This window comes from Nothobranchius furzeri, chromosome 15 (genome assembly GCF_043380555.1).
Source record: "Nothobranchius furzeri strain GRZ-AD chromosome 15, NfurGRZ-RIMD1, whole genome shotgun sequence".
NCBI lineage: Eukaryota > Metazoa > Chordata > Actinopteri > Cyprinodontiformes > Nothobranchiidae > Nothobranchius > Nothobranchius furzeri.
In genome coordinates, this window is record NC_091755.1 from 54,601,159 (window position 1) to 54,614,287 (window position 13,129).

General features: G+C 42.2%; 3 protein-coding genes across 5 annotated transcripts; 2 read left to right on the top strand and 1 right to left on the bottom strand.

The window, feature by feature from the left end:
* The first annotated feature begins 645 nt into the window (after positions 1-645).
* Positions 646-2,519, top strand: trh (thyrotropin-releasing hormone). 2 transcript variants are annotated; one of them, XM_015968402.3, is made up of 3 exons: positions 646-826; positions 1,065-1,274; positions 1,691-2,519. In XM_015968402.3, exons 1-3 carry the CDS (start codon positions 682-684, stop codon positions 2,293-2,295), a joined length of 960 nt encoding a protein of 319 aa, XP_015823888.3. In that variant the 5' UTR covers positions 646-681; the 3' UTR covers positions 2,296-2,519. The 2 variants fall into 2 exon arrangements, with proteins under 2 accessions (XP_015823888.3, XP_015823889.3); XM_015968403.3 differs by having other exon boundaries at positions 699-826; positions 1,025-1,274.
* Positions 2,520-3,970: 1,451 nt separating this feature from the next.
* On the top strand, positions 3,971-10,991 carry LOC107391225 (rabenosyn-5). 2 transcript variants are annotated; one of them, XM_015968393.3, is made up of 12 exons: positions 3,971-4,111; positions 4,679-4,943; positions 5,993-6,127; positions 6,272-6,372; positions 6,444-6,489; positions 6,585-6,746; positions 6,845-7,092; positions 7,205-7,275; positions 7,362-7,448; positions 7,540-7,642; positions 8,960-9,064; positions 9,142-10,991. In XM_015968393.3, the coding sequence occupies exons 2-12, from the start codon at positions 4,784-4,786 to the stop codon at positions 10,219-10,221; spliced, it is 2,298 nt and encodes a 765-aa protein (XP_015823879.3). In that variant the 5' UTR covers positions 3,971-4,111; positions 4,679-4,783; the 3' UTR covers positions 10,222-10,991. The 2 variants fall into 2 exon arrangements, with proteins under 2 accessions (XP_015823879.3, XP_015823882.3); XM_015968396.3 differs by having other exon boundaries at positions 9,145-10,991.
* A 735-nt stretch (positions 10,992-11,726) lies between these two features.
* On the bottom strand, positions 11,727-13,129 carry mrps25 (mitochondrial ribosomal protein S25). The gene is made up of 4 exons (XM_015968401.3): positions 12,891-13,129; positions 12,544-12,650; positions 12,382-12,469; positions 11,727-12,289 (listed from the first exon to the last, which is right to left on the bottom strand). The coding sequence occupies exons 1-4, from the start codon at positions 13,022-13,024 to the stop codon at positions 12,100-12,102; spliced, it is 519 nt and encodes a 172-aa protein (XP_015823887.3). The 5' UTR covers positions 13,025-13,129; the 3' UTR covers positions 11,727-12,099.

The following is a 13,129-nucleotide window of genomic DNA, read 5'->3' on the forward strand; positions in this document are numbered from 1 at the left end:
TTAGTCAACAGGCAGGCCGGTTCAGCTTCCACACAATTGTTGTGAAGCTGTTGCAAAAAATAAATTGAATAAAAAATCATGTTTTCTTGTTTAATTTCTGCTCGTTTTAAAACGATTTCACTTATAAGGATTACATTTTGATTAATCAGAAATAAAATGATAAAGCTGTGGTAACCCTTAACTTCTCATCCCCCCCCCCCACCACCACCACCCCACCACCCCAACACACACACACACACACACACACACTGTGATGTAGATCCTTGAATGCATCCAGCAGAGTTTCATCGTGACCAGATAATGCTTTAGAGCCAGATGGGTTCAGTTTCTCCTCCTGCTTCCTGTGAGTTATAGGGGCAGCCTTCATCTCACTGGAGCCTTTACATGCCAGACCTTTTAGATTCCTTAGAATAAAAATAAACGCACGAGCCAAATCTGATTCAGAATGTCAAGAAAATAAAATAAAGCATCAAACAAACAAAAAGAAAACAGTAATAGATAACTATCTCTCATCTGTTTGAAACTTTTATTGAGCTGCGTTCATCTCAGCCTCACTTTGCTTTTTCTAAAGAACGATTAGGAAGCAGGCCTTGTAGGGCGATCGTTCACCATATCCAGCTGCGCACGACTTGGTGACATCAGTGGGGACGAGGGATTCTGAAAAATTACTCCAGGGTTGGGATGACGACAGTGACTGGGAAGTATAAATTCCGAGCCGAAAAGTTGTCAGCTCATACCTCCAGACCTGGCAGTAAGGGTCACGAGACGCCGGACCAACCTTTAAATCACCACCGAGAGGCTGGAGACGCATCAGGAAACCGCTCAGGTGAGCGTGGCACGTTTTAGATAGTGGGAATTATTTAATGCGCGTTCGTTTATTCATTTGAAGCTGCTTTATCTTTCTCTAAAGGAGATGTAAATGCTGTTTTTTTTACCATGTTAGTGCATCGCGTATTTAACGAATTTCCTCCAAGATAAAAATTTAGTAGAAGAGATTTGTTATTTCAGTTTTTTTCCCTTGCAGAACTGACGTTTCTGTGATGTGGTTCCCATCTCTTCATTAGACGAACAAACCATTACCATGAAGTCGGCATGCCTGCTCATCTTGGCTTCTTTCGTGATCTGCAACTTGAAGATGTCAGAGGGACAAGGCGTCTCGGCTGAGGAGGAGACGGACCGAGGGACCACCATAGATGACATCATCCTCCAGAGAGCCGAAAGTCTTCTGTTAAGATCGATTCTCAAAAAGCTGCAGGGTGAAAACGGACAAGATGGTGCGTAAAACTGGTTTTGTTTATTTTTTTAGCAAAAGGGAAACAGTTTCTGACTTTAGATTGAAATCGTGTTATGCATTTTTTTATTTTCTTTTAATAAATGTCTCTCAATGAGTTCTGCTGCTGCACTGTTAAGGTTTGGGCGATTTTGGACCGATATGGTAACTTGTACACATTTTTTAGCTTTATTTTCATGTTTGTATACTGCAGCAATGACCTTTACACTAATCGTAGAATACTGTTAACGCTGTCCTTTTAAGTAAAGTGTTGAGTAAATGAATTGAGGAATCTTCCTCTAGTAGGAATGATACAAACGTTCTGTTGCGCGCATTTTACGCACGAGTCATGTGCGCAGAAAGGATGCAGTCGGACTTGGTAACTTGTGAAAAACTTGAATATGTGATCGTTGCTTCCAGATGGGGGTTTCTCTCATCCAGAATGGGTTACAAAGCGCCAGCATCCCGGTAAGAGGTACAGCGAAGGATTGGAGAAGCGGCAGCACCCAGGCAGAAGAGAGGAGGACGAGGATGAGCTCCACTTGGACATGGAGAGGAGGCAGCACCCCGGCAAGCGCGAAAATGAAATGCACTCCTTCACGGGGATTCAAAAACGGCAACACCCGGGAAAGCGCGCGACGGGACACGTTTCTGACACCCCCATCATTCTGCTTAGTGAACTTTCCAAACGGCAACACCCGGGTAAGCGCTACCTGGTGCTGCACACCAAGCGCCAGCATCCAGGTAAGCGCTATCTGGAGGATGAGGAGGACGATGGGGACTGGACTAGGGATGGAGACGAAGATCTCTCCGACTTAGAAAAGCGTCAGCACCCCGGAAAACGGTTTTGGGATAACACCAGTCCGGAACTAAGCACCGACAGTCCGTGTGACGCTTTGGACCCTAACAGCTGCAATAAGTCTCTGCTGCTCGACTTTCTAGACGACATCAAGAGCCATGCCGAGAAGAGACAGCATCCGGGTAAAAGGTTTGCACCGGAGGAAGACTTAATGGAAAGAGAGTAACATGTTGTAAACGTATAAACGAATTGACCAGAATGAATTATGAAACGTTTTATTTGGCGCAGAGTTTGTTTTGTCTACGCATTTCGGCATTTATCTGACATTTTCTTTGGGGCGCCAGTGCGTAATTCTCCTCCAAATGTAGAACTTCCTGTGAGTAAGGATGAAAAAGAGTCGGTGCCATGTGTGAACTCTGTAATTTTGAACTACTTTGAGATTTTTTTATGTTCATTAGAGTATTTCTGCTTGCGCCAAATCATAGAATTATACAAGTAAAGGCTCCAGAGATGTTGCCTCTGTGAGGCAACTCCTTTGTAGAACGTGAGATTAGATAAGCAGAAGATGACCACACGTGAAGCAAGAAAATCTCTCCAGTGGCTGATTTATGTTTTATTTTCTACGTATGTAAAATATAAAGATTACTACAGCAAATTAAGTGTGCTGCTGCTTGCTTTCTTATTCAATCTCAGCTCTGATAAGAGTGCAATCTGATGGAATAATCCGCCTCTTCATGAAGCCCCAAGCATACCTGTTTGATTGGGTTGGTTCCATCAGAGCCTCACCAGCACGTGCAGAATCAATATGGAAATTAATAATAATAATTAAAAAAAAATGATGCATTATGCCGTTTTGATCAACTTCTCATACAAGTCCAAAAATCTGAGCAAATGACAAAAGAAAATAGCCCTAATAGATTTAAATGCATCGATATTAGGGTTGCATTATTTGTTTATAGTTTATTTAGTAAAGTGCATGCCTCTCAAACACACTGACTGCTCACTATTTTTCACATGAGCCCTTAAATAATGCAAATCATAATCATCTGTTTTACCCTTTCAAGATGGTTTAATTTCAAATTATTTCTGAACTTTACAAGAAATAAATCCTTTCCACACATTTATGGCATCATCCTACTGAAGCTCGGACACTGATGGGCTCTTCAGAGGGCTCAACTCAAATGAGCCAGATCCCTCAAGACCTCCTTTCTTCCACCTTTGTGCTCCACAAAATTCCTGTCACGCCTAACATGACGGATTTCATTAGGAGGATTTAAGAAGAAAAAATACACACAATTTGTGAAATAAGAAAAATTAAGTTTTTAAAAAGTGTTATTTGACAGTCTTTACCCAAACCATATAAAACACTGCATTTTGAACAATCTTGCAACAAGCTCATGCACATTTTTAATTAAGGTAAACGTGACCATCTAGTTAATCCAGAGTTGCACGGAGTTTATATTTGTGTGTTTCATGTTTGAAACAACATCCTCAATGTAATTTTAAAAGTTGGCTTCTGCAAATCTTTTAGAAACTGTGTACCCTGCACACATTTCAGAATAGGCGAACTTTTCACATTTTTTTAATCCAAATGCATTTATAAAGAAATAAAAAGGCAATGCTGATGTGCAAAAAAATACATGAATAATCAGCAAAACTGCAGATCTTATAATTAAAGCAATTTTCTACTGAATGATCGGTTGTCACTGATTTCGGTAATATTGTTTTGATAAAAGAAAATGCTCCAAGAAATCTGCTTTATGTTGACGTTCAATGTGATATTAAGATAAATTAAAATTACTCAATGATAAGTGTAATATGAGAGAAAATTAGCGAAGTGAAACCATTATTTTATTGTTAGTTCGCGTTTATTCTCTGACGTTTGTCCCTTTTCGCTCCCACTAGCAGCGACGAAAGGCCGGTCACATGATCAGGTGGGGCTGCTGCAGCTTCTGTTGTCTAGCTGTCAAGAAGAAAAAACTGTCAACAACAGCAATTCTCGGAGACATTTTGGCCTAAAATTGAAATATTTCATGAAGGGCGTAAGTGTTTGTTTATGCGTGGTCAGACGTTGTTCTGTCCTCTTGCTTTGAGCGGTGTGGTTGGAGAAACAATAGCTAAAGAAAACGAGATTAGCATTCTTAAGCTAACCTGTTGTCTTTATGTAACGGTGATTAAATTTGACACATTAAGCTAATAGAAACACTCAAGACATAGCCAGAAGTCCACGTGTTGCATTTCTGTAAGGAGCTAACAAATGAACTTAATAACGTGGTTTTGACTTAAAGCTAACCGTAGCTGGTTATGTCCCGGTGAAACCTGATTAAATATAGATTAATGCTAATGTTTCATTGTGCAGCTGCATGAGTTTTCTTCAGAGCAGAAAGTGGACATTTTCTGTTCCGTCGTGACCTAAAGGTGCTCAAATAAATTGGATCTCTATTGTAAATTTCACTCTAACCCCAGGATCTGGTTTAACTTGGTATACTCACCAAATCACACAGTTTATTGCAGTTAAATCTATAAATTGAGGTTATGCTTGGAAATTATTGTGTATTTAGTCTGTTTGATTCGGTGTCTATATTCATCAGGTAGTTTTTCCCCTACAGTTGTTATGGAGTCGATTAGATTTACTTTGAACACCTTGTGACATGTTGGCCCAAGGAGGATCATGCCACCTCACCTCCTGAACAACAGAACATCCTTCTGTCATCATGGCCTCCAGCTACCCACCTCCTTTAGAGGGCACCGGTGAAGTAAAGGAGGGCTTTATTTGCCCTCTGTGCTTTAAAGACCTTCAGTCATTCTACCAACTCCAAGGACACTATGATGAGCACTCGGGGGACGATGGTCATGTTCGAGGACAGCTCAAAAGTAAGTCCTGACCTGTGTCAGTCATAATCAGATTATAGTTCATTTGTAACCCATGAAAATTTTAGATATGAATCACCTTGGATTTATTGGCATAGTTTTTGGGAGGGGTCCAGCTGCATAAATAATTAAAAAGCTGCTAAATTACTTTTTAAAGTTGAACTACAATACCATACTGCAAAGATCAGTTCTAAGATAGTAAATAGTTTTTTCTTATTTTCAGAAGAATCAGGTAAATTGACTCACCGTTACTTTGTAATATTTATGTAAAACTAATCTAAGCTCCAGTCAGTCACTCGTCATCTTACTGCTGGATCTTGCATTGGAGGATTTGGTTTCTGGCTTTCACTTGACAAAGTTCCTGTTTTATTCTCATATTTGTGTGACTAAAATTGAAGTTTCCATTCATCCCCTCTGTCAGGGGCGTGTCCAGGGAGTGGCCTGGGGTAGCACATGCCACCCTTGGAATCTGATTGGCCACCCCAGGTGCCACCACACTATTTAACCTTTAAATAGGCTTTTCATTGTCCACAAATGGCTTGGGGGTAAAACAAAGAAAGCATAACCATTGGTGCCACCCATGCACAAAGCTGTGCCTCACCTGGGCCACCCCATTTTAAAAGATCTGGACACGCCACTGTCCTCTGTACTTTTCACAATTTGCCATTAGTGCAGAGCACTTACCTCTGTGTGAATTAGACAATGCCTTTAGTTGTTGGATAGGTTTCTTTTCTTATTGAAATCAGCCTTTAAAAACCAGAAGTGTTTAAGTGTAACGTGTGCAGTGGTGTTACTACTGAACATGAGCAGAATGACGTTTTATCTACAGGTCAAGGTGAGTTGTGCATAAACGTTGGTTCATAAAGGTTCCACATGCATGCTGGGTTAGTGTTTAGGATTTAGAAAATCAGTGCATGTTCCTGTGTTTAACACATTCCCTCTGATTTTTCATTTGTTTGTGTGTGTGTGTGTGTGTGTGTGTGTGTGTGTGTGTGTGTGTGTGTGTGTGTGTGTGTGTGTGTGTGTGTGTGTGTGTGTGTGTGTGTATTTAGGTTTGGTTCAGAAAGCAAAGAAAGCCAAAGATAAGCTGCTGAAGAGGGATGGAGATGACAGACCGGACACCGGCAGTTATGAGTCCTTCTACTACGGCGGAGTGGACCCATATATGTGGGAACCTCAGGAACTGGGTGAACAGGACTTAAATCCTCTTTTATTTGTTTGGGCTTTTCACATCCAATCACACTTTATTAGTAAAATCATTCAGATGTAAATGCCAGGAAGAACAAACTTTATTTTTACACATTGTGTTTATTTATTTATTTTTCTTATAGGAGCAAGAAGGAGTCACCTGGAGTTTTTTAAGAAGCACCGAGCAGCCCGGATAGACCATTATGTCATTGAAGTCAACAAGCTCATCATCAGACTGGAAAAGGTGTGCTTGAACCACAATGTTCCTCCTGAAATAAGTTTAAACAACCATTAACCTTAAATTTGACGTTTCAGTTGACAGCGTTTGATAGAACCAGCTCAGACTCTGCTAAAATCAGAGGTTTGTATATTTTTTGTTATAACTCAGTTAAATCTTACCGTGTGGATGCTTTTTATAATATGTCACAAATCATATTGTGTTAACTTTCTCTGTAGCCATTGAGAAATCTGTAGTGCCCTGGGTGAATGACTCAGACGTCCCTTTCTGTCCCGACTGTGGAAACAAGTTCAACATCCGGAACCGGCGCCACCACTGTCGCCTTTGTGGATCCATCATGTGCAGAAGGTGCATGGAGTTCGTCCCTCTACCTTTGGCTCGTATGTATCAACATCTTAGAAATCAAAGAAATCCAAACGCAGGAGCAGAAGCTCGTTGCTCAGTGCTGCTATTTCCTTCTTTTGTTTTTATTTATCAGAGAAGCTCATTAATGGGACCCGAGAGGCCCTGTGTGTTCCTGGAAGTCCCAGCCAGACTCAGTATCAGCCAGCAGGAATGGGCTCCAGGAGGGGCAGCATCAGCAGTTTGAGCAGCGTTGCTTCTATTCTGGAGGAGAAGGACGATGAGAAGATCCGCTGCTGTCACCACTGCATGGACACGCTGCTGAAGAGACAGCAGAAGTTGGATGAGAAGGATCACGTTCCAGATGTAGTGAAACTTTATGAGGTTGGTCTAACAGTCCCAGAAAACTTCCCTTCAGCTACAGTTCTGTTCTTTTTGTTTACACTGCTGTATCCTTCCTGCCACTTCCTGTTTACTTTCTGGGCTTTCCTGCCAGAGACTCAGGATGTGCATGGAGAAGGTGGAAGAAAAAGCTCCAGAGTATATTCGAATGGCTGAGTCTCTCAAGTAGGCACTATTAAAAAGTATTGATGTAACCATTTCACATTTGTTTTCATTTTAATCTGACAATGTTTTACTTCTTCCTGCCAAAGTGCCGGAGAAACCACCTACAATCTTGACACGGCAGGTGGACTGAGGCTGGAAGTCCAGAAGTACTATGAACTAATTGATGCTCTAAGGTACACATACGCTGTCACTAATACTTCAAAGTGAAACACAGCTGTCTAAGTTTAAGAGTTCAACAGAAATCTTTGGTTTTAATTTCCCCAGCAAGAAGATTTTAACACTAGGAGTTAAAAACAACCCACCGTCGCCCCCGAAAGCACTCCAGCTTCAGAGGATGATACGATACATGGCAACACTCTTTGTCCAGGTGAGACCAAGTGAAGACAGTTGATGGCTTAAACACAAAAAAGCCAAACTGAAGTTTTAGCCAAAGAGGACATGTAAGAGCTGGGAATCGTGGCTTAGTTCAGAAGTTTATCAAAATGTGTTTGATATGTTTGATACAATCTGCCAACCCAATGGATTTGTAGCTACCATCTGGGAAAATGGAGCAAAAGTCCAGTTATGTCAGTAATCCAACTTATGTTTATGTATTTAGCAGACGCTTTTGTCCAAAGCGACTTACAAGTGATAATCGGCATTTTGCCTTGAGGCTAACAACAATAACAACAACAACATTGACATCAGTCATGGAGAGTAGGGAACAAAGGAGTGGACAGTAGAGAGGGGGAACGGGTGCAGGCAAGGTGCTAGTTAAGAAGATGCTCTCTGAAGAGCAGGGTCTTCAGGAGTTTCTTGAAAATTGAAAAGGAAGCCCCTGTTCTGGTAGTGCTTGGAAGGTCATTCCACATTTGTGGAACGATGCATGAGAAGAGTGGATTGTCCTGAGCGTGGTGTAGGCACTGCTAGCCGACGACCCTGTGATGACCGGAGCGGCCGGGCCGAGACGTAAGCCTTTGCAAGAGGATTCAGGTAGATGGGAGCCGTACATCTCGGACTTTGTATGCTAGTGTTAGCAATTTGAATTTGATGCGTGCTGCTAGCGGTAGCCAGTGGAGCTCAATGAACAGAGGGGTGACGTGTGCTCTTTTGGCTGATTGAAGACCACACATGCCACTGCGTTCTGGACCATTTGAAGAGGTCTCACAGTACAGCCTGGAAGACCAGTTAGACTGAAAGACCATCTAAAGGCTCAGGAACCCTTTGCATGTATTTTGGATTCATTAGATGATTAGAGTGTGACACTCTGAGTCTAGAATATTGACTCTTTTTGACTTTTCACATTATTTTAATCATCTGAGATGTTGAATGTGTAGTTTTCATAAGCTGCACTCCATTATCACCATAGTTACAACAAATAAAGGCTGAAATATCTGGATTTGCATGTAAGGAGTCTATCCCACTTATTAAATAAATAAATTAACTTTTGCACCGTATTCTAATTTTTGGAGTTTCGCCGGTATGTGTCAGACCCTCCAGGATGCCCCCAGATGCTCTCTAACCAAAGGGGCATTGTTAAGTTGAAATCAGTTAGATAGTTTTACCTGTAATCGGCTCAGTGCTAGGTAAGTGGGTTGGATGTCTTTGCTAGTTATTGTGGGGTTGTGAAAGATCTGCCTCACATGTAGTAGAAGTGAGGATTATTAGAACTTTTGTTCCCTTTTTTGTGTCTTCTCTGTTTTAGGAGAAGCTGCTGGGCCTGATGTCTTTACCCACTAAAGAGAAGTACGAAGAGCTGAAAGACAAGAGGAAGCAAGAGCAAGAAAGGAGGCTCCAGCTAGAGCGACTGGTGAGAATAAGTTCCAGTCTGATGTTTTTTCGCTGGACAAACTCGTTTCTAAATCTGGACTTTTATCTCTTGCTCAGCAGGGAGCTCAGGAGTCTCTAAAGAGGAGACAGGAGTCTGAGAAAAACCGTCCACCAGCCAATGGGGAGCTGCTACGGGCCCCTCGAGAACCACGCATGACTAAAGCTGGTGGTTGGTTACCTTCTGCAGACTCCGTCCATGTAGGTAGTGACCTGGAAGACCCCCTCCTCCAGCAGATTGCAAACATTGAATCATTCCTTAATCAGGCGCGTGAAGCCCAAAGAGCAGACGAGGTCGCCATGCTGGAAGAGAACTTACGGCAGCTGCACGATGAGTATGACCAGCAACAGACCCGTCTCGCTATTGAACTTTCTAAGAAGCAGGCTAAGGAGGAGAGCTTACAGCAGGAGGAGCTCCAGCGTCTGGAGGCCCTGGAGAGAGTGCAGTGGGGCTCCAGGTTCAGCACCCAGCTGTCCTCCACCTGTCCATCTCTGGACATCAGCCCAGCAGCAGGTTACCAGGGTGAGCAGGACACCACAGGGGTCCTGATTAGTAAAGCCGATGGAAGTCCATCAGCTGTAAGGGCATGCTCCTCTCTTACAACCCAAGAGGAATCCCCTCCAAGATTAAGGAGTTTAGGAGGCCATGTAACGCCCCCTAGCAGTGAAGGCCAGAGCAACACCTCCCTTAACCCATTTGAAGAGGAGGACTCTACTCCCATTGAGGAAGATCCATCTAATCCTTTCTTTGAGGACATCCAGAGGGAATACAAAGGAGTAACCAACGGGAAGAAGGAAAACAACCCATTTGATGAAGATGCAGACACGGTGGAGGACCAGCAGGTTGAGGCTGTACCCACAAACCCTTTTGAGGAGGATGACACCGACGCCGGTAACCCCTTCATGGAGGCCTCTGGAAATTCTCCTGAGGTGTCGACCAACCCCTTCGATGTGGACGAGGATGAGGTTTTGCCCGACGTGGACATGATTGAGGAGGAACTGCTGCTGCAGCAGATCAACAACATTAGAGCTTACATCTTTGATGCCAAGCTGAGCGGCCGTCTTGATGAGGTCGAGCTCTTGTCAAAGAATCTGAAAGAGCTGCTGCACACTTTACAGGAACAGAAGAAGAAGCACTGATGCATTTTAGCCCCCGATCACCTGCTACTTAACAAGTCCCATAAGGCTAATCACTTTACACAACTAGCAACCCTGCTAAGCAAGGCTAGTCGGGCAGCCTGATTAAAGGGATAGTTATTTGTTTGGGGAGGCTGTGTGGAGTGTTTATGAGCTGTTGGTGTACTAGCTGCAGTAGAGTTGTTATAGCACATTTTCATTGTGTTGGCCAAACCAAAATAATTAATGCTCAGAAGGAGAAAAGGGTTTTTGCTGTGTACAATAACACTAAACTAAAAAAAATCTCATTGGTTCAAGCAAATGTTTACACAGCAGCCCTTTGATCCATCTCAGCTTGTGCTTAGAGCAGACTGCTTGTATTTTACAAACCCCAATAAAAACAGGAATCCCTTTAATCATGTGAATAAATAAGTATTAGACTTACTAGCTGGATTTAGTCACCAAACACTTCTGTGTCCAGCTGGAGTCCACCGCTGCACTCGTGCGAAGCTCTGAACAGATCATTTGTTCAGGCATGAAGACATGCACACAATAGTAACAGCGGTGCAAAGGTGAACAAGTCTTTGGTCTCTGATTGGTCAGAACATGATTTAGCTTTCTAATAAAAGCTGTGAACAAAATGTTACCATTGCTGCAGCATTAAAATCTAGCCGTTCTAACAGGGTAAAGAACAAAATGTCTCCTTTTTTCATCAAAACAATATGCCGACTTTAATTTCAGCATTTTGGCATCCCGCTGGTCAGAGGAAATTAAAATCAAAGGTCCGTCTTACAGCAATGAGTCATTTCAGTGTAGAATAGTCATTTTAAGTTTTCTAATGCTGTTAATAAGTAAATGTAAATATAATAGCTGAGATCAAGTATTTGCCCAATAACAGCTGTTAAAATCTGCCACCGTACATTTATTAATGTTAAACTGAATCCAGATGTTGTTCAGTAACAGTATCCGTGTTTGTATCCTGAGCTGATTTTTATTGCACTTCATCTCTGACACGAGTCAAAGAAAACTGCATTTGAGTTTCCACAAAAAGCCGAGTGTGACAAAACTGTTTTCCGTGTTCGTCTGTTCCGTCTGGGAGTTGGTGGCTGGACTCGCGAGGATCTGCGCTGTCAAAATCCTGTTTGTGATGCATTTTTCTGTTCAGCTCAGTTTGTTTAAGCGGCAAACACTAGGCAGTGGATACTGTTGTCAGGACACCAGACGGCTGTAATTGAGGAGTAAAATATGTAAAAATCCTGAAATCCTGCTGTGTACAGAAAAGGGACATACTTGTCCTGATCAAATAAACCGTTAGATCCAAACAGTTCAGACTCTTATTTTAATCAGCTGACTCACGCTAAATAAACACTAGCTGGAGTCATCATCCAGCTGCTAAATGTGCCCTAAAACAGTTTATTGTGCTTTCTGTCAGGATGTTTATGCTTCTGTTCAAACCATGTTTGGTTTCTTCATCTGTAAAGATTAAGCATTTTTAATTTTGTAACGGTTAGACGCTGATTTCACACCTCTGCTTTTAACAAAAGAGACAAACCCATTTTATTAACGCAAAACATTTCCATCGCAGTGTTGATTAAAAAACATTAATAAAATATGGTGACCGTTGTCGCTAACTACTGTGGGCAGCAGGGATCAGCCATGTTTCAGCCTGTCTTGCACATGCTCAGTAGGATCAGGACCAGAAAGGTTGGGAGGCCAAGATAACAACGAGCACTTGAGTCTTTTATCTGAGCAGTTTTTCCTGCAATGAGGGTATGTTTGGGTATTTACAGAAGCCGGTCGTGGGTTCGGTGGGCTTCTGCTGCTTTAGGCTGGAGCTGAATAACAGTCTGTTGTTGAAATGCAAAATAAACAGAAAATATTTTCCAGTAAAACTCCAGCTTCTCACTCCTGTGCCTCTGCCATCCGAGCCCGATATTTTCCCGTCATCTCCTTAGGCAGTGGCTTGATGCTGGGACACGGTACTTGGCCCTCCACTTCACAGATGCACTCCCTCAGACAGTACTTCTTTGGGCCAAAGTTGGCGGGGTTGGAGGCCTGCATCTTGGCCTGAGTTTCAGATTCTAACACTTCACTGTTGAGCAAAGACAAAGAGATTAAGAAACAGAAATGAAACAATTTTAGAGGTTTAAAAATGATCTGAACCAACACCACCCACAAACTTACTCTGATTTGCCCAGGATTTTTTTAATATGTTGTGAAATCTGCTTGTAGTCCTTCCCTTCCACGTCCACCAGTACTTGTTCTCCATCATCTGGATTCAGAGGAACAGGAAATCAACTCAAAAGGACTAAGGCTTCATTCTATCAGATCACACGTGGTACTCACCCAGATAAAACCTCAAGAACGGGGATGGTGTCATGTTTTTAAACATCATTATTTGGACCGACGGGTTTTTGTACTGGATCTGGGGAATATTGAAGAAAACAAACTTTCTGCAAAAACAAGAAGAAAAGATCAAAAGCGGATCACGTTTGACACTAAAGCATGAATGAAAACAGTACATTTTTAATAAAAATGTGCCCAGGCTGCCGTGCCACTAATTGTTTAATAATATTTATAATAATAATTAAATACGTTTCGCTAAAACGTTGCTCTAAGTGACTAAATACTTCTAAGAGACAAAGACTGCTACAGTCCTAGTATTTCCATGGGATGTAGTAGTTTTCTCTGACCTTGCTCCTTCGCTTAGCTCTCCGGAAGTGTTGTAATTCACCGTCATGATCTTCACCTTGTTTTTAAAGATGACGTCACCCTTCTTGAGATACTCAAGCGTCCGTCTGATCGGAAACTTTCCTTTCATAGGCATCCTAAAGCTTTATTCTTTAACAAAATATCCACGAATGTCTTACGCCTCTCTCAATCAGACAAGCAAGCACGCCAAGTTGACGCAAAATGATGACGTTTTAGCCAC